Consider the following 21559-nt stretch of genomic DNA (forward strand, 5'->3'; position numbering starts at 1 on the left):
TCTGAAAGTCAGAGTTTGGTTAGTATCACTGGGACAAAATTAAGGTATTGGTGGGACCATACTTTCTCTGCACACTCTAGCTGAATTCATTGCTTTCCCTTTTCAGCTTCTGGTGGCTGCTGGAATTCCTTGGTTATGGCCATACAGCTCCTTTCTTCAGAGTCAGTATCTCCTAATCTGTCCCTACATGGCCTTCTGCCTTCTCGTGGCCTTCATCCATGTGCATGTCAAGTCTTCCTCTGCTGTCCTGTTTACTGGGTATGATGAATTATCACACAAGTCATCTAACTTCATTATGGTTGTGTTTCTGGCTATAATCCATCATTGAATAAAATTCCCTTTCATTTCTGGATCTGTTAAAGTTAAAAACAAGTTTTATCTTCCCCAAATAAATTCTGGACATCAATGGTACAACAGTTATACATATCCCTACTTTAAAAGGCAAACATTAACAGAGAGAAAGGAATCTCTGGTCTGTAGGAATTTCAAAACCAAGCAGGAAAAACCCCATTAGATTGGAAAGATTTGGAATATTCTTTTTTTGCTTGAGACTCCATCCTGTGGACCACTTATCCTCTGAGACTGGGATTTTTTCCTTGGAGACTTTCTTCCTTTCTCTTGAAAGATGGCAGATGTTTGCAACTCAGTAGTTTTGTCTGCTTGCATAGAATTTGGAAGTCTGGCAGCCTTCCTTTCTTTGTTCTCTCTCTGCCTTTGTATGCTTTGATTTAGCAACCTCATAAATATTTTTTAGTGTATTAATATTTTTAATGAAGTACTATTGCTTTCACATCTTGGTTTTTTTTTTTTTTTTTTTTTTTTGACAGTATCAGATTTCTTCCCTCAGAGAGAAATAACTAAAATAATCACACGCCACAGTAAATGGTCATTATTCTAGTGAGGTTAACACTAAACAATCAATGTGATACACCACCTTGACTGAATGAAGGATAATTAATAGATGCAGACAATACATTGAAAATAAAAATTCTCCACAAGGTGGGTACAGAGACGATGTACCTCAACATAATAAAGGCCATATATTGCTTACCTTACCTATAGAATTCTTTACACCATATAGGAGAAAACATTCGCATATAATATGTCTGACAAAGGGTTAACATTCAGAAGCTATGGCAAACTCACCCAACACATAACAAACTAACTGAATGAATGAGCGATTGAGTAAATAAATAAATAAATAAATAAATAAATAAATAATAAGGAAGTGATTAAAAAGTGGACTAGGGCCTCCCCTGGTGGCACAGCGGTTGAGCGCTGGGCTGTGAAGTTGCCTGCAGCCTCTGCAGTGCTGGTTAGATCCCTGGCCACTGGGCGAGGGTCCCACATGGCGCAGACCTCTCCTGCCACCTGCTGCTCCCCTCAGCAGTGTATTTTGTCCCTCTGCCTGTTCTGTTCCCCGCTCTGGCTCTGGTGAATTCTCTCACCCTCCTGCGCTTCTGACTGTACCCAGTGCTTGTATAAATAAATAAATAAATCTAAAAAAAAAAAAGTGTCTAGACACTTTTCCCCAAAGGAGATATAGATATATATATATAGATATATAAATATACACACACACATATATATATACACACATACATATATATAGATATATAAATATATACACACACACATATATATATACACACACATACATATATATAGATATATAAATATACACACACACACACACACACATATATATATATATTATCAAAGAGGTACATGAAAAAAAGTTTTACTTCTTAAGCAACTGAACCTCCATTGGTTCTTCTCTGCTAAAATCCTGGCAAATGTAAATATTGGTACAGAGAATGTCTCTAAGGTAGCATAAGGATAAATCTGATAAATCGGTTCCATATTCTGGCATTTGTTCTCTCATTGAGTCATTGGAGAGGCAGTGAAAAATCTATGACAATGTAAATACTCAATTTGCCTAGACTGTACATGACTTGCATAATTGTGTATCTTCCTTAAAAGTAATCCTCATGCCCTGTAGCCATCAGCCTAAGTCAGGCTAAGATTCTGAAAACAAGGTTCAAAATGCCATCAGCCACTGTGTGACTGACCAAGTAAATTAAATTCCTAACACATATTTTGTGTTTCATTAAGTAAGAGCATTGATTGGGACATAATGGAGTCTGAAAATTGGAATTGGGTTATTTGGGAAGTTCCCAATGAAGTTGGAAACAACAAATTCCAAAAGTCTGTTGAGCCTTCTTTACAAACTGCTGAGCTTATCTATCCCAATAAACATTCCAGAAGTAGGGAATATTGTCAGGATTGGTTGGGTACACAGCACCAGCTTGGTGGTGATAACTTGCAGGGCTGAGGCAAAGTTCTGCAGGAGGATTCTATGCTCTATATCAGTGTTCAATGCAGTCATGTGTTGCTCACTTCATTTTGGTCAATGGCAGTCATATGTCAATAAATGACCTTGTCCCCTAGACTGTGCTGAGCATCTTATGGCAGCACGCCAGGCCATCAAGGCTAATGGAAGTGCACAGGGTGATACCTGCACAGTCAAGAATATCCTTGTCTTTAAGTGATGCATGACTGTATTTGGTGCTAATTCTTCCACAGCCAGGATTCACAAGTCCAAAAATCACAAATGGAAGAGGGAGTGCTACCACTCACTATTATCCCTGCTGATCTGCTTAGGAACATTTCATTGCTGGTAAAACCACCTCATGCTGTCAGTAGACCAGTAGATCTAGTTCCAAAGGCGGGAATGTTTCCACCAGGAGACATAATGGTGATTCATTGAAGTGTAAGTCCAACTACCACCTGCCCACTTAGGGTTCATGCCTTTGAATCAAAAGCTGTGGCTGCACTGGGTTGATCCAGATAATCAAGGTGAATGGTAGCTTCCTCCCCAAACAAGCTGATGAAGAGTGGGGAGTACAGGAGTTACCTGAGGACTTCACTGAGTGCTCTGTGCCCTGACATTAAAGTTCATGAAAAATGCCATGACCCAATCTGGGGGCAGGGTGATGGACCTGGTCCTTTAAGAGTGAAGAACCACAAAATCTGAGGTGCTTTGAGGACAAAGTAAGCATGGAATGGGGGTAGAGGAAGGTAGTTATAAATTTGGCTGTGGCCATATGACCAGTTGCAGAAATAAGGACTCTAATTATCTGCATGGTATCCCTCATTTCACTCGGGAGGTTGTTTTGATTAGGTGCATGTGTGTGTGTGTGAGAGAGAGATTTTTAGATCCTCTGTAACCCCTTCACATGGAACATGCTGTGTTAAGAAGAGCGTCTAATGTGCAGGGCCAGGGAGGTGGGGGACATCCTCCAGTGTGTCACTGTCTCCAGGAAGCTCTGTGAACTTGCAGATGCGCAGACACTTGGCACTCGTGGGACTGTATTAAAGGCTTTATTTGTAGACAAGGTGGAGTTGAAGGGAAAGTGTGTGGAAGCCAGGCCGCAAGGGGGACTGTGAGTTCAGTTTTATGTGTCAAGTTGCGTGGGGTGTGGAGCCAGTTACTCAGTTAAAGAATGTTCTAGATGCTTGTATTTGGAGATGGCTAACATCTCCATTCAGCTGACTTAAGAGAATCAGATTTCCTTGGTAATATGGGAGCAGCTAATCCAATCACTGAAAGACATTAAGAGTAAAGTTCTAGAAATTGGAAAAAACAGAAAAATATATTCCCTGAGAACCTCTGTAACACATATGAGAGGCCCAGTGAGACCTATTTCCAACTACTGATTCTTAAGTGTTAGTGTTAAAAGTCTGTGTTGTTGTAAATCACTAAGTTTGTGGTAACTTGTTAAAGCAGCAGGAGGAAACTTAAAAAGGTTCAGAGTAGAACAGAAAAGAAAGAAAGAAAAAATTCAGGGAGAGGACAGATAGACTTAGGACAGAGAGCATGTCAGAGTGGAGAGTTGAAATGCTGGAGGGTGGAGACAGGTGGACAGCAAACAGGACATCTGCAACAAGGGAGCGGAGTAAGAAACTGATTAGAGTCTGCAGATAGGTGTGCCAGAGGTAGGCACATAGAAAGCAGGGCATGGGCGGAAGCAGCAGCAGATGAGGCAAGATGGGATGGCCAGCGGGAGGCCCTCAGAGTTGGTCCATGTCCACAGGGTTACTGAAGCTTCGTGAGGCGCAGGTGGATTCCATTCTGTGACCTCAACACAACTTTTGCGTTTGGAACAGGGACCCTGGAGGGATCTGGCGCCAGCTCAAAGCGAAGCAGAGTCAGGGCCACGGCCACCTTCATCTCATTCATAGCAAACTGCTTCCCGATGCAGTTCCTGGGTGAGGATGGAAAAACAAAATGAGACAGGAATTCCAACCAAACTCTGAGTTGAGGAGAATTGGCCACTGAGTGTCGGCCTGGGAGTAGGCATTCACAGTCCCCCTTCATGTGACCTAGCCCCAACCTCATCCTTAGAGTCGCACACACTCTATCCACGTGGGGGGGTCACGCTCTCCCCTGACTGTGATGGTACCTGGCCTGCCCCCTGTAACACTGTCCTTCTTCCACCCTGGAACCCACCATCGGTAGTATTTCATTCAGGACACATCAGTGTGAGTGTCCAGTACAGTGTCAGGAACATGAGCTACAACCAATCTAATCTATGAGTGAGTGAGTAAGTGAGTAATTGAAAGAAAGAAGAACAAATAATGTCTGCCTTGGGTAGAGATATTTGTTACTTGACTGTGAACTCTTAGATTCAAGGTGCTATCTTTCATCTGTGTTCCCAAATCCCAGCATAAGACTTGGTACCCAGAGAGAAGCTTAATACAATCTTTCCATTTTAAATAAATTTTTAAACTTAAAAAATTACTGGAAATGAATAATGCAAAAGCAAACATTAGTTCTGACAGAGGCATTGGGTCCCTTGTGCTCTCTGACCTCTAGTGGGGGCACAATGCAGCTGATGACTAAGAAAAAGTCCTCAGCCCTGGAAGAAACCAAATCTTAGAGCAATCCTGGAGCACAATTAGCTAAAGACTTCTGTGACTGTTGACACAGAATAGAAAAACACACAGACGTTTGGGTTGATGAAAGACATTTTTGTCATAACTGCTTACAAAATACATGGAAGTCAGTATCTTGAGGGTAATTAGATGTTCATAGGAGCCATTTGAAGTACACTTGGCCAGATCAACAATTTCTAGTGTTCTTTTTATTTATCACAATAGAGTCCTTAAAAGTTATGCATACATATAATTTTCTGTCATATTGTTTCTAATAATTTTCTGTCACATTATTCATAGTCCATATTTGTATACTTTTTCCAATGTGGATTCTGTGTTCTCTGGGCCAAAGGTACCTAAATTTCATTCTTATGTAAATATAAATGCTCCATATTTTGTTGCTGAACACTTCAAAAATAGAAAATACAGAAATAGGTGTAAAGCTCCGGAGTGTCTGGAATTGTGGCCATCCTGATTACAGGATTTTAACTTAACTGGAATATCTGTTTTTAATAAATGTGTTGGGTTTTGGGAAAAAAAAAAAAGAGAAATAGGTGTAAAGCTTATCCAAATGGCTACGGTGAGCATTTTCCTATATCTTGAACAGTTAGCATGAGAGGGTGGCTGGAAATTCTATCACATGATGCTTGATATATATTGGTATCTGTGGAACAGGCAGTGGGTGAGCTGAGAAGAAGGACAGAGAAAAAAACAGTTTTTAAGATCACCGTTGCATGAGAAAATAAATATGTGAGGTTTAATTTTTATGAAAAATTCTAATTCTAAATGTCATGCTGCTAAAGAGAATACAGTGATTTTTGAACAGCCTCTGACAGTGAATTGTGTGTGACCTTGGGAAAGAACGTGGGTTAAGTCTCCTTGGCCCAGCCTGAAATGGCACGTTTCTCCTGCACACATATCAGTGCCCCTTCCCGATGAGCTGATATTGTGGTGGTCACTGCAGCCAGCACACACACGATGGGGGAGTCCCCATCAGGACATCACTTGAGACGCTCCATGCCCGCAAGGAGAGGCCCGCCTACCTGGACCCTCCTGAGAAGGGCAGGAAAGCATGGCTGTGCCGAGCAGCGCCAGGAGCAAACCGGGAAGGGTCAAACACCTGCAGAGACAGTTTAACAGGCTCAGGCATAGGGACAGCCCCTCCTCCCCTGACCAGGGCGTGGCCTCCAGTGGGAGCCAGAAGAGCTTTGGTCAGGAGAGGCCCCCACACCCCGGCCTGCCCACGTACCTCAGGGTTTGGCCACACATTAGGGTTGTGGTGCAGCCCATAAATGGAGAGCGCCACAAAGATTCCTGTGGGGCAGGGAGGAGAGAAGTGTGAGGACACCCTGGGTTGGCCTGGTTCCCCACCCGGAGGGGACACGTGCATGAGCAAAAGCCCAGAGCCTGGACGGCCATGATGTGAGTGAAACGATCTTGTGGCAGAGCGGTGGGCAGACACGGCACAACACGTGTGCAGTCAGGAGGAAAGCGAGTAGCCAGGAGGGGAAGCTGCAGAGAGCAGGACGCTCCACTGAGGCAACAACTCACAACTATCACTCCCTTCCGTGAGCATTTGGGGACTTTGCAGTAAACGATTCAGTTCCCACAGTCACCCTCCGGAAGTCCTCTCATCCATGGCTCACATGAGGTGCCAGAGGCTCAGAGGATGAGGGACCCACAGCCAGGATGTTCAGGACAGGGGTTAGACCTGGTAGGGGTGCGGTGAGGAGGGCCTTCTCCCACAGCTGCGCTACAGGTCTGGTTCTTGGCCTCACCTGATGTCTGCTCAGAGCCTGGACCATGGGCTCATGTGTGAGGACCCCATGACCTCCCCAATCTACCTGGGGCCCATGGGGGGGACCACATCTTCCTAGCTGCTCTCTGATTTTCAGTTCGCCCACGCCCAATCTTACAAGGAATTGTAATTTTATTTCTAAATTTAGGGCTAAGATTTAAGGATGGAGCTTTTGCTGGAGCAAGTCCTGAGCCATGCAATTCACACATCTCATGCTCATTAAGTAAGTATAGATATTCCTTAGGAATAAAGAAGATGCAGGGAAAGCAGGAGTTCCCTAGGACACATGGATTTTTATTCATCCATGTGTCTCAAGGGGTTGCTGAGGGAGTGGTGTAGCCCATCTCACCCTCAGGTAAGGAGCGTCCATCAGGGAAGGTGACCGGCTTGCTGAGCTCCCTGCTAATACCCGGCACTGGTGGGTAGATTCTCAGCGCCTCCTTGATGCACATGGTGGTGTAGGGCATCTGGTCCAGGTGGCCCCTGAAAGTGATGCATCCTCAGATTTTAGGCACAGCCTGGGCACACAGGGGCTCTCTTCTCAGTGGGCAGGGCCCTGCCGCCTCTGGAGCACTCACCAGCTAAGGGAGGCGCCATCCCCCAGGAGGCCCTGCAGCTCCTCCCTGCACCTCTGCTGGTGCTCAGGGTGGGTGGCCAGCGCATAGAGGATCCAGGAGATGCCGCTGGCCGTGGTGTCGTGCCCCTCGAACATGAACGTGTCCACTTCTGCCCGGACGTCCGCGTCGGACAAGCTGTCCCCATTCTCCATCTGGGGAAGGCCAGGTGACACTGGGGGGCTTGCTCCTTCCTGGGGGCGTCTGGGCAAAGCCTAGACCTCTCCTACACACACTCACTCTGGCACGGAGCAGGATGTCCAGGAAATCCAAGTGCCTCTTCTTGCTGATCTTTTCCAGCTCGCCCTCCTTCTGCAGGTGAGCCTTCCTCTGCCGGATCACACCATCTGTGCAGAACACTCTCGCTCAAACATCTCCAGTGTGGTGTAACCCCTGCACGGAAGCTGGTAACCTACGATCTCCATTCCCAACACTGCACGAGGAGTGTACCCAGCATTGGTATACTGAGGGGCATCAGGCCTGGTCCTGGCTAATGCGTTAGGTCCAGGCCCTTGGATGAGCCTGATGAAGGAGGGGGCAGCCCAGCAGCTGGAACCAACCTGTGTGCTCATGGGCCACCTGGCAGGCCTGGTGGAACTTGCGGCCTTCAGGGGTTAGCCTGTAGATGATGTCGTTCTGGTGGAAAGCATTCCTCAGTCGGGCAACGAACAGGTTCTTTATGTCGTCAATGGCCTGGATGTAGGACTTGGAGTTCCTGAGGGGGAGGAGGCAGAAGATACTGAAGAGGAGCACCCTCAAACCTGGAGGGGGATGGGATCTGGGGGGGTATCCTCAGCATGTGGGGCAGTGACAAAGACACATGCCATTTATGTGTACAGCTTTGTCACCCTGGACCTTACAAGGGGAATGAGCTTCTCCCTGTCCAGGGGTCAGGATCTGGGGACAATGAAGGTTGGTCTGGGCTGGAATTTGCCCCTGGTCTGTCCCAATCATTAGAATCTCACTTTTTGTGCCCATGTGGACCCACATTGCCCGAACTGCCTGCCTGTCGGCGGAGGCCACACCAGTTGGTAAGAACAAGGACCCACATTGGAGGATCCCCACTGACCCGTCTGTCTGCACGCTGCCCTGGTGGCTGAAGGCGCACTTCATGATGCTGTCCAGGGTCATATAGGAGATGGGCTCGAAGATCTCAAATGGGTTCGGGCCGCTGAGCTGCTGCCATTTGTCCTGTGGGGCAGGGGACATGGACCCTCCTCCACTGCACAGAGGCCTCGGCTGTGGGGCTGGGCTCTCCCTGTCTCTAATTATTCACATGCAATTTCCTCACTTTTTTAGATAGTTTTTAACAAGTTATAAATATAAAGTAAGTGTTTTCTTGAAATGGTATTTTCTGAGAAATTTTCATTTTATATTGAATTGTCCACCCCAATTTTCTGACTTTTCTGACTTTTCTGAATTTTATGACCAAGCTATGATTATGATCATGTGATGCAGAAAGAAACATCGTTCCTCAGGTTCATAGGTGAATATTCTTAGGCCTGAGACGTGAACTTGACCAGAAGGACAGCAGAGGTCACAAGAGATTAGCCAAAGCCAGAGAAAGCATAAGGGCCAGTCCTGGTCTCCTAAGGCAGGGACATGAGGGACATCAGTTCCTTTTGTCATGCAATGTTAGTTGAGCGGAGTAGGGTGAGGAGTGGAGTCCTGAGAGAGGTGAGGCAGAGGCAGGAGCAGCACTAGATGCAGATTGGTCTCCGTCTCCTCAGGAACTGGGGCTTCCAGTCCTTGGAGGAGCTCCGAGCGCCAGGCCAGCACCAGAGGCTCAGCATTCTGGGATGTGAGCCCTGCATGGAAGCTGCCCATATGGGCCAGCCTAGGGGGGCACATCCTGCGGCTCAGGGGATGGGCACTCCTGTCCATGGGGGTTGGGGACGGAGATGTGGGAAAAGGACCTGCTCTCCACTGTGGCTCTCTCTCCAGTAGGATATAGCCAGTGGGATGAAGGTTGGCCCTGGCACCTGCTGCCCTCGCTAGTTAGGGAGCGTGTCCTGAGAGCGTCCTCTGGGCGGCTGTGTCTGGGCATCCGAGGACGCACACGTGTGAGGGTGGAGTCTGGGTTGTGCTGTGTGGATGGCCGGGAGAGAGGACAGACTTACCAACATCACTCGCACAGAGTCGGCCACGAGCCCCACGTAGGGCTTCAGGATGTCATAGTGGAAGGCTGGGGTCAGCATCCGCCGGTGCTGGAACCACGGCTGCCCGTTCAGCAGGAGCAGACCGTACCCTGCACCAGAGAAGGATGGGGGTATTGGGCTGGTGGGGCTGGGGAGTTAGACAGCATCAGAGAGGACACTGGCCATAATTTGGGGGGAAACTAGGATATCACAAGAAGTACTTCATGCAGAAAGACAGGACAGCCCAATGCATTTCCAGAAAGTGATTTTAACAAGTGACAGGCACTTGGAATGTGGTTAAGAAGCTATGAGATAAAGGTGGAAGGGTCAGGGGGCAGGTCACAGAAGCAGGTGAATGAAAGTGGGGCTGAGAGGCTGGAGAGGGCTGAGAAGTGAGGGAGGAAGCTGTGCAGGAGGCCCTCAGCCCCAGCAGGTAGGGGTGAGGGCTTATTAGAAAAGTAAGGCTTGATTCAGTCTTGAAGGTGCTGACATGGAACTGTCACCTGCTGTTCTCTGTGCCAAACAGATAGTTCTTGGCAGGCCTACCTGGCAAATGGATCTCAGTTGTTGTACTCACCAATCCCAGGGATTGGTTGTTGTACTCAGTCCCAGTTGTTGTACTCACCAATCCAGGGAGCTGCTAAATTGTAGGAACCTTTAGCTTTGGGGTCTGAAAGGAAAGAATAGTAAGAAAGCAAATTAGAGGATACCAAATAGGTGACCCACGAGGAGCCGTGGTCAGACCATGGGCTCCATTCCTTCCTGAGGATTGTCAACTGGTGCTTGCCTCAGGCCTCTCACTTGCCTCCTTTTCCCATCCTGACTTTCTCTCCTGAGAGTCACTGGACTCAGGAAGCCAGACTCAATTTCCAGCATCAGCTCCCCATGGCATTGGGATGGTGGATTTGCAAGAAACATCTCTGTTCTCAATGCCAAAGAATGTGCTGGAAACCTGAGATTCTCTACAATTTAAGGTGACTTAGGCATCCCTTGACTTCGGTCAGGCAGCAATTAGATGTGCCAAACCCAAGTCAGTGTGGGCAGGAAATGATCTTCATATCTGGGGTGATTTACCTAACAATTCATTAGGCATTTGGATAAAAAAGAAATTTGTTCCAGGCCTCTATTTCAGTGTTCACTTGGAGTAAAAATGGTAGTTGAAGTTCAGTATTAGGCAGCAATCTGCAGTCACTTCTGGAGGCTCACAGACCGTGCCCCCCAGGGGAAGAGCTGCTCCTGCCAGGGTAAATAACGTGCTCTCACCTGACCTCCCGAGAATCACTTTCATGTAGTCAGGGTCGTACACCACGAATTGGGCACTTGTTCCCCAGAGCCAGCGAGGACAGGCATTCGGGAATTTCTCCACCCTTTTCAGTATTTGTTGTAGCTCATTTTTTTGGAACTGTCACCAAAGGAAAAACATTAAAGATTTTTTTCATGCGTGGATGGGTTGAAGGCAGGATAGTCACAGGGAAATAGTTCCAGATATCACAAAACCTAAAAGTTCATTAGTATTTCTTCAACCTGGACTCTAGTCCAGACTCCTGGTTGTACAAGACTTGACCGAAGGCCTTCACACAAAACTGGTATTAAAACTTAATCAGGGGGCCTCCCCGGTGGCGCAGCGGTTGAGCGCTGGGTTGCGAAGCTGCCCGCGGCCTCTGCGGCGCCGGTTCGATCCCCGGCTGCTCCCCGGCCACCGGAGGAGGGTCCCACATGGCGTGCAGACTTCTCCTGCCGCCCGCTGCTCCCCTCAGCAGTGTACTTCGGTCCTTCTGCCTGCTCTGCTCCCCGCTCTGGCTCTGGTGAATTCTCTCACCCTCCCGCGCTTCTGACTGTACCCAGTGCATGTATAAACAAAACAAACAAACCAGCAAACAAATAAATAAAGCATGCCTCTATAAAAAAAAAAAAAAAAAAAAAAACTTAATCAGGGATTGACGTCACAGTGTACAAATATTGGGAATCATTAGGCAACAGTGAAGTAACATATGTATGGCACTGTATGACTGGGAAGCAGGTTCATCGTATAATTTTGTTAGAGAATAAAGTGGATTCTATCTATTAATATAGAAACAGAAATTTATATATTGATGGTAATTTCCCACATTAGTTTAGCATGTTTTTAAATTGTCCAACAAATGTATAAATATTAGTTAATATAAAATGGTTTTGAGATATATGTGATTAATGAAAGTAAATTAAATACTAAATTATATATGTATTTTACATACTTTATATGTACATATTTTAAGACAAAGTCTGGACGAACACCTATGAGAATGGTGTTGAGGTCTGATTTTGGAATTGGGATTTTCTGTCTCATTTTCCCTTACTAATCCCAAAGAAGCTTTGTGAGCTCCCATGGCCTGCAGTAGACATAAAAAAAGCAAAACTCCTGAAGGTGGAGCACAAAAGCCTGTGCCTACCTTGTCTTCCCTGCTCCTGCTGAGCTGGCAGCCCCAGGGCCCCTGCCCCACCCCACAGACGCTGCTGCTCTGCCCCAGCTAGGCCTGCTCTCCCTTCGCCAGAACACAACTCCTCATCCAGCTGTGGTGCCCCTTCTTCAGCACAAGCAGATGCCTCCCTTCAACTTTCAAGACTCAGATTTAATTTACTGTCTTTGGAATTCTCAGAAACAATCGGCTCTAGACACATTCCATTTAGTCAACTCTTCTTTGTTCCAGCTGTTACATGTAACTCAAGGCAGCCCCCTGCTTTGCAGTCTCCAAGCTTTGTGTGTCCTTCTGACACCAGGATAGACCAGCTCTGAGACAACTTCGCCAAATGAGGACAGGTTCCCTCAGTCAGTACCCAGTCCGCGAGCACCCACCATGTGCCAAGCTCTGGGTCCAACACTGAGGCAGGGTATGGTACAGACCCTCACCTGTGTGGAGCTTCTGGTCTGGTTGGTATGAAAGAAAGATTAAGAAGCAGGACAAAGATAAACTCATGCAATTTGCAGCAACATGGATGGAGCTGGAAGGGATCATGGTCAGCGAAATAAGCCAGAAAGAAAAAGAAAAATACCGGATGGTCTCACTCATAGCAGGAATTTAGAAAACCTAAATAAGGGACCAGGAAAATGACTAATTATAATAAAGTAAAAAATCAAAATCAAAATCAACAAGCAGCTGTAAACCAGAGACACACTATGGGGGTGGGGGTGAGGAGGGAGTAGGATCAAAACAAAGGTGGTGGGAAGTGTATGGGGACTATAACCAAGATGAAAATGCATACATTGTGCAAAAATGAAAAAATGATGTAAAAAATATATAAAAATTAAGTAATAATAATAATAATAAATAAGTAAAAAGTAGGACAAGAGGCGATAATTAATATGTGATGGAAGGAAGCCCAAGCCTCTGCAGAAGGGACCTGACTCAGATTGAACATGGGACTCAGAGTGAACAGAGGGCCGCCCTTGGGCCCTCATTCAAGGAGGCATCATTCACGAAGACTTTTGGGTTAACAGCTGGATCAGAGGCGTCTCTCCTGGAAGAGCTCACAGCTGGGACACTGCAGACAAAAGGAGCTGGGGCAGGGTGGCGCTGCTCCAGGAGAGACCATGCAGGGGTAAGAAGTGTCCCCTGTATCCTGAGAGACCCAGAAGCACAACCTGGAGAAGATGATTTGGGCTGGGCTTTGTCAGATTACATAGATGGGCAAGACCATTCAATGTGAAGAGCTAAGACCTGAGAGGTGAGCTGGGCTTTCCCTCGAGGCCACATGAAGGTCCCACAGCAAGGCTTGGTCCAGTAACTTGCTGACCTTGACCATGCCCTAAGAACCTAGCCCTCTCTGCCCTCCCACTACCCCCACCCCCTTCCTACCTCCTTGGAGTGTCCAAAGAGCCAGTGAGAGGGCGGGCACGGGAACTGCTGGAGGGCTTTGAGCAGCCACTGCCTGTGCAGGTAGAGCTGGGCGGCCTTGATCAGCAGCAGGACCAGGCTGAGCAGGGAAGCCACTTGCAGGAGCCCAGACACACTGGCCAGGGGTCTGATGGGGCTCAGCACAGAAGCACTCATGGTGCAGCAGCTTCTGGGTGGCTGACTGTACTGGTGTGTCCCTCACCACCCCTGTCCATCACAGTCACATAAGTACTCCCTCAGTGAAGGATTGCTCCGCCCACACTGGAGGGTGTTGGTGATTGGTGAGGGCAGAACTCAGGACAGTCAGCAGAGGTGGGTCATCCACCTTGGAACACTAGGGTAATAGCTTTCTCAGCTGACATTGACTGTGTACACATTAACTTTATTCTTACCAGTTTCTTCAGCAATCATTCAGTGAGCACCTGCAATGTACCAGGCAGTGTGAGCACAGTGGTAAACAAAGCAGATATGAACGCAGATTTTAAGTAATCCACATTCCACTTAATGTAGCCATTTTATCGTCATTTTTATTCAGTAGCATTTCTTTGATTATATGATATAATAGAATTCTCATTTTTATATGTTTATTCACAGCCTCATATCAACCAAGTCTTTAAATATGTCTTATTATAATACTATTGTGTTTACCATTAGCAACCTCTTTGAACTATATATTAAGTGATAATGAAAATTATTTTCTTTCTGTTAACTGACTGACTGTGGTATGAATGAAGAGATGTGAATGCACCAGCCTTTCAAGCACCATTCTATGTGACATTTGAGAGACTGGTTTTGCAGTATCTATAAGCAGGATTCCTTCTCCATTCAAATACATGAGAATTTCAATAATTTTACATAATCTTAGTTGTGATATTTTCCACTAGCCCTTTCTTTTATCAACTTTGAAAGATACAACAATTTCATGGAACTCCTAAAGATTTAGCAGCAGAATTTTGCTAGTTCTCTTTCATTCTGTAACAGATGATTATATTATTAAAGCTTTCACAGTGTGGACATATAGTAGACAAGAAAATAAAATAGCAGGGACCCAAATAAGGAAGGAAGAAGTACAACTGCCATTTTTGCAGATGACATGATAATATACCCAAAAGCCCTAAAGACTCCACTCAAAACCTGTTAAACAGGATAAGCGAGTTGAGTAAAGTAAAGTGATAGGAGTCACTTTACAAAGTCAATAAGCAAAATCTGTTGCGTTGCTCTTCACAAACAATAATCTGTAAGAAAGAGAAATGAAGAACACAATCCTAATTACAATCACATCAAAAAGAAAAATTACTGGGGCCTCCCTGGTGGCGCAAGGGGTTAAGACGCAGCACTATGAAGCTATCCGCAGCCACTGCAGCACGAGTTCAATCCTCCACCAGGGAGGTGACCCAATGGCACAGCAGACCCCTCCTGACTTGCCGGCTGCTTCCCTCAGCAGTGTATTTCAGTCAATCTGCCTGTTCTGTTCCCTACTCTGTCTCTGGTGAATCCTCTCACCCCTCCATACCCCAGTTCTTATATACATAAATAAATAAATCTTAAAAAAAAAAAAGGAAAAATACTTAGGGTAAATTTAACAAAGGACATAAAATACCTGAACACTAGACACTATAAGACATTGTTAAAAAAATATAAGAAAGCACAGATAAATGGGAAGATACTCTGTGTTCTTGGATGGGAGAGGAACATTCTTCCTTTCTCTTGAGTGATGACACATTTGTTTTGCCACCTTGAGTTGCCGGCAGGTACTAGAAACTGGAGTTAGAAATTTGAGGTGGTTGTCCAAACACTGAGACTTTCCTGCTGTGTGACCATGAGAAAGTCCATTATCATCTCTGGGTCTTAGTTTTCTTGCTTGTAAAATAAGGTTAATATACCTAGTGCATTGAATTGCACTTGTGCTTTGGAAAGCTCAATTGCTACATAAATTATGAGAGACATTTGGGGAACCTTTACTTTTGCCAGCTCCATGCAGGGTACTGAGTAGGAAACCTCCCTGCCCCACCTCTTCTCACTCCAAGTGGAAAATGAGGTACAGAATGTCCTTACTCACAAGTAATCGTGATAGTTCCGTGACTTCTCTTAGATGGGAAATACGGTCTAATATTTAGTCTTAAACACATTGCTTAGGTGGTACAATCTTTGTAGTTTGTAGAAAATAAACAAGTTATGATGAATGAAACCCAACTTTATCAAACCCCAAAATACAAGAATTTCCAGCGGTGATTGAGTCACAGAACTGATCTCTTCCAGGTGCCACCTTGGGTTCACTGCCACTCTCCTCTACTTTTCTGTTGCCAAAAACAGGAACCAGGAGGCATTTAAAATAAAATTATTCATTTCCTTTTAAAATGGCACTCAGAATCAAATCTGGTCCATTATAGATGGTGATCTAAGGTCTAAAGTTTTCTTCTCATAGATCCATTCATTCATTGATCCATTTATTCATGAAATCAGCAAGGATTTACAGGGCACAGTAAGCACTGTGTGTCCCATGGGAGGGGTCTGGACAGGGAATCCTCATTGCTTGGGGTTTATGTACACCTAATACAAGGAAAGCTGTTGCCGATTAACAAATGCTGACCATTGCAAGCACAATTGTTGTAAGCATTGAACCACTATTATTCAATTCTGTGTTCTGCTTTGGTCACTTTATTGTATAATTTCTCATATCATTAGAAATTTTCCATAGACGTCATTTGCAATGGGTGATAGTCACTTGGTTTACCTGACACCTTCTTACAGAAGCTGCCCTGGAGAGTGAGGCTCATGTTTCCCTCCACATGGGGAGCTGATAATCTGAAAGACACTTCTGCTGCTTGATAACAGTAGATCAATTAGATTGAATGTGAAATGCTCCCCTTAAATATTTGGGGGTCACCATATATGGACTGGAGGCTCAACCTAATAATCACCTCTTTGCCTTAATGGTCAATAGCAAGGTCTCTGGATCCTGCTTTTTTTGACTTGAATCCTGGTGCAACCTCTTACCAACAAGCTCACCTGGGCAAGAGTGAACATCTTTGTACTCAGTTTTTTACACAGAATATGAGGATTTGTAAAAAAAAAAAAAAAAAAAAAAAATCTGTTAGTAGAACTGTTGGGAGAAAAAAAAAAGGATGAAATTTTTGTTCAGTACCTAGAACATGTAGTACTCAACAAGCATTAGCTATTAGCAAACATTGTGAACCCATGTATGTAGAGAAAAATGAGGATTTAGAGAGGAAGATAGATTTACAAGCAAAATTCAAACCCAAACTCTGTAACTTCAAAGCTCTTTCTTTTACTGCCTTTGCACTATGGGTGAAAAGCTGATGCTGATCCAAGTATGTTAAGAGTCAGGGTCCAAGAGTCCCTGGGGCAGGCATTTGAGAGAGGTGAAAATTAACTACCAAACTAGGGAAAGAATAGAAGAACTGCATTATCAGTTACATGACCCTGCCCTTGAGTTTGGACAGGAACCTGGTATTTAGGAGAAGGAGCAAAGAACACTGGTCCCATGGGTTGTGTAATAAATCACACGTCACAAGTTAGGACAAAGCTGTAGGTGCTGGAGTAAGAGGTTTGGTGGGTGAGGCAACAGGTTAGCAAGTTATGGGGCCATATGGCAGGCTGCTTTTCCAGTTTTTCCTGAAATATATTTGTTTTTACTTTTGAATTATGGCTCTTGGATATAATTTTGAAGGAGATAATCATGAAATAAAAAGAGAGCAGTGGTGATTGGAAGGTAACGTGTCTTCATCCCTTGCTCTTTCATTTGTTATATCTTTGTATTTATCAATCTGATTCCTTTTTTCTAAAATTGCATGTAGTGAACTCCTAATCAGTTCCAAAACCTCTTTATTTGTTCGTTTTCTTTTCCTTGGATGGCCTAAATCTACTATTCCTTCCCTCATTATGCCCTTTGTCATATTTATTATACTCGTTTATTTCAACCTAAAATATGAATTTAAAAGGTACATGTTTTTGAGTGAATGAAAGATTATTTCTGTGAGCTATTCAGAAAATGGATTACGATCCTTTCTACATTAGTTTGTGGGACAAGTATAAAAATTAACCAGACACTTGGTCAATTAAAACACTATAAATTTAGTCTTGAAGTTTTGATGGCCAGAGTCTGAAGTCAGTATCACTGGGCCAAGATCAAGGTACTGGCTGCTAGAAATCCTTGGTTTTTTTTTTTTTTTTTTTTTTACTTACTGCGCCTTTCTTCAAAGTCAGCATCTTCAAATCTGTCTCTAACCTGTCTTCTTGTGGCCTTATTCTATGTGTGTGTCAAGTTAAACTCTGCCTCCCTGTTATGAGGATACAAAAAATTTAATTTTCAGGGTCCAGTGGATAATGCAGGATAGTCTCCAGAGATGGGGGATGCAGCCCTATGGGCACAGAGGGGTTGGGACCATTGGTTCTGATTCAGAAAATATGGATGTTGGCAGTTCTGAAAATGGGGCATCCTCCAACTCCCTGGAGGGAGATCATAGATAGAGATGTGTTACGTACCACAGAGAGCACCTGGCTAAAGTTCAACTTGAAGGCTGCTGAGGTTTACCAGTAGCCTGGATTGGGTTCATCCTGGAGGCTGCTGAGGTTGATCAGCAAGCCATGACCGGCCTTAGCCTGGAGGCCAAGGTCGACCAGAAAGATGGCACAGTCTCAGCTTGGAGGTTGCCAGGATTAAAAACTGGCCGAACCTGAACTCAGGCTGGAGGGTACCAAGGTAGCGGCCCTGGCTCAGCCTGGATACTACTAAGGCTTATCAGTAGGCTGGTACTTGGTGCAGCCTAGAGGCTGCCAAGGTCAACCAGAAGGCCAAACCTGGGCTACATAGAAGACTGCTGAGGTCAATTAGAGAGTTGTCCCTGGCAATCCTGGAGGTCACATCAACAGCTGTGAGTCTTAGACTGTAACTGAACTACATGCTCCTAAACTATAAGGGCTGGGAAGCTCCAGCATACAACAGAGGCCTGGAGCTCAAGGAGCTAGAAGCCCCTGGGCGCAGCCTGAAGGCAGTGGAGGTTGACCAGCAAGCCAGCACTGGCCTTAGCCTGCAGGCTGCAGAGGCCAACCAGAAGTAGGCCTTGGTCGAGGTGCAGCCAGCCCTGGTTCATCCTAGAGGCTGCTGAGGTTTACCAGTAGGCTGGGCCTGGATGCAGCCTGGAGGCTGCCACGTGGACCCAAAGGCTAGCTCCTGTCTAGGCTGGAGGCTGCCAATGTCAACCAATGATCCTGCCCCGGGAGACCCTGGAGGTCCCCATACATGAACAGCCGGCAGGTCCCTGTCCTTAACTACATGCTCCTAAACTGTAATGGCCAGGCAGCCCAAGCACACAAAGGAGGCCGGGGGCTCAAGATGCTGGATGCAATTCTACTCTCTGCTATCCTTGAGAGTATCTGCTGAGAAATCTGCTGAAGACTAATCAGGTTGCCTCTCTGTTTGTTACATTTTCTTTTCTTTAGCAGCGTTTAATATTTTTTTTAACTTTGCCTTTTGATAATGTAACAATGATGTCTCTTATTGAAGATCATTTTGCATTTAGAAATTTGGGTTTTCTTTCAGCTTCCTAGACATCTATGCTTAATTCTGATGATATGTTTAAGAACATTTCAGCTATTATTTATTTGAATTGGGTCTCTTCTCCCTTCTCTGTCTCTCCATCTTCTATAATAATATCCATAATCCTTGTTTTCTCTTCTAATGGAGTCCGATGTTTCTCATAGGGTTTCTTCATTATCTCTAAATCTTATTTCTCTCTTCTTCCATGTGAGTCATAGTACATTTGTATCATTTGTAGTCATAGTACATTTGGCAGAAGAAAATCTCCCTTCTGCCAGTTTTAGGCTACTTAATACACTTTCCATATTTGTTCTTATTTCATTCAATATCTTTCTTTTTAAACATGTTTTTTTAAAAATATCTTTCACTTCTTCAGTGAAGAGCCCTTTTTGTTCCTGAATCTTTTCTGAGATCCCAAAACTGCCCTATTGTTTCCTTCCTTTACAGATCTCCATGAAACTTTTTATGATGATAATCTACAATCTTTGTCTATTAGATCCTCATTTTGTGTCCCTTAGAATCGTCTCTGAACTTCTCTTTCAGTTCTTCCATCTTGTGTTCAAATATTCCTTTCTTCTTAGGCATGTATTGTCTTAGTTGCTTTTTTCCAGTGGTTGCACTGTATCTTCAATTTTGTTTTCTTATTTGTTTAAATTATCAGCTGCAAGGTTGGAATGGAAAGTTGGAGTCTATAAATTCAGTCTAGGACTTGGTAGCAACGCAAGTATTTCAGACAAAGATTTACATTACTTCTTCTCCCTTTATTTCAGAGCAAGCACTGTTCACTCCTTCACAGGCTGCAAAACCAATGTTCCACCTCCTTACCATTTCCCTCTGTGGAGGCTGCCAAGGTCCACCAGAGGGCTAGCCTCTGGCTACCCGGGATGTCCACAAACATGAACAGCTGGTGAGTTTTAGACCCCAACTGAACTACATGCTTCTAATCTGTAACAGCCAGAAAGCCCAACACTGAGGCTTTCCAGACAAACAAAGCTAATGGAGCTTACCATCACTAGATGTATACTACAAAAAAATGTTGAAAGGAGTTATTCTACATGCAAAAAAAAAACAAAAACAAAAACACCACCAAAGTAGGCAGAACCTTGGGCAAGATGAGGAAGAATAGTACAGAATCAGAGTATAAACAAGAATAATATGAGACAACAATAAAACTTTAAAGGGGAGGATGAAAAGACTGAATCTGTATAGTGAAGCAACAACGATTTGGTATCAGCAAAAAAGGACTGTTTTAGATATAAAATTTGAGGCAACTCTGACAGAACCCAGAAAACTGAAATTTAGATTAGAGACACTTTAGAAGAAGAGATAAAGAAATGTGAAAACTACAGGTAAAGTTGCCCAGATGAAAAAGCAGGTAGGATCATATGCAGAAGAAATAATAGAGAAAACAACCATCAACGAAAAGATAGGATGGCAATGAATAAGCCTCATAAATATCAACAATCACCCTAAACCTTAATGGTCTGAACTCATCAATTTAATGCCATAGATTCACAGATTGTAAAAAAAAAAAAAAAAAAAAAAAAAAAAAAAAAGCATGACTTCTCTACATCATGCATACAAGAGTCTCATTTCAGAGCTAAAGACAAATAAATACACACTAAAGCCAAGACGGGGTGGGAACAAGGTATTTTAAACTAATACCATAGAGAAGAAAGCAGGGACCACTATTCTGATACCTCATGTAATAGAGCTGCAGCCAAAACCTGTAATCAGTCATCAACATGGCAGTATAGAGAGCCTAGGATCACTTTCATAAAAACCACTTTAAAAAAAGGACTAACAACAAAACCCAGATGCTTCGAGTCAGCTATAGGACACCAGAAAGTCACCGGGAATAGAAGAACAGAAAGGGGACACGAAAAAGGAGAAACCTGCAATCCACGGGATCCAGGCGGATCCTGGACACACAGCCCACCAAAGCGCCAGCATCATACAGTCGGGGCTGGAACCCAGCTTGGAACCCACAGTACCCCACCCAACTATATCTGGAACCCCTGGTTTAGTGCCAGGATGGGCACAGAGCACGTATTCTGTTTGTAATACAGACTGGGTAAAGGAGAGCCCTGGAGCCCTCAGTGGCTTTCTCAGGCTTTTATTGAGCTTTTACATGTAGTGCAGCAACCAGGTACACAGTAAGCAGGGGTACCAGGGGGCTGGGAGGCCTCCAAGCCCCAGGCAAGTCTTCATTCTGGGCTTCTCCGGCCTTCTTTCTCCCCTTCTCTCTCCTGTCTCTGCTTCTCTTTGTAAATATCTCAATACTGCTGCCATGGCTCACAGAAGTAAACAACACAACTTATAACGATGTAACAAATGCAGGTGCCCCATGAGGCAGGGCAATCCTAATGGCAGGAGGGCAGAAAAGCCTGAAAACCATTTACCCTACACCTGGGTACACGCAGGTGGGCAACCAAGGCCACAGTTCTGGCTGCCAACTCCACAGGCCCTTTCCTCTTCCCTCCGCCCCACCTTCTGGGTTTGGGACAACTCAGGAGTAACCCTCGCGGCCAGGCGCATCTCACTCAGTCCTCTGGTGCCATCTAGCGTTCAGGCCAAAAAGCACTAGCCACCAGCACCTGTTGAGCACTGAGCCCAGCCACAACACTACACCTGAGCAA

General features: G+C 44.9%; 1 protein-coding gene across 1 annotated transcript; it reads right to left on the minus strand.

Annotated features, from left to right (window-relative positions):
• Positions 1-4059: 4059 nt before the first annotated feature.
• LOC119237234 (cytochrome P450 4A6-like) lies at positions 4060-13546 on the minus strand. The gene is made up of 12 exons (XM_037501361.2): positions 13322-13546; positions 10752-10890; positions 10114-10158; positions 9471-9598; positions 8420-8541; positions 7911-8065; positions 7591-7697; positions 7315-7505; positions 7086-7219; positions 6188-6252; positions 5982-6058; positions 4060-4268 (listed from the first exon to the last, which is right to left on the minus strand). Exons 1-12 carry the CDS (start codon positions 13514-13516, stop codon positions 4100-4102), a joined length of 1527 nt encoding a protein of 508 aa, XP_037357258.1. The 5' UTR covers positions 13517-13546; the 3' UTR covers positions 4060-4099.
• Between the last annotated feature and the right edge of the window lie 8013 nt (positions 13547-21559).

Source organism: Talpa occidentalis, unplaced genomic scaffold (genome assembly GCF_014898055.3).
Source record: "Talpa occidentalis isolate TD23 unplaced genomic scaffold, MPIMG_talOcc4v2.1 talOcc4.9, whole genome shotgun sequence".
In the NCBI taxonomy this organism is placed as follows: domain Eukaryota; kingdom Metazoa; phylum Chordata; class Mammalia; order Eulipotyphla; family Talpidae; genus Talpa; species Talpa occidentalis.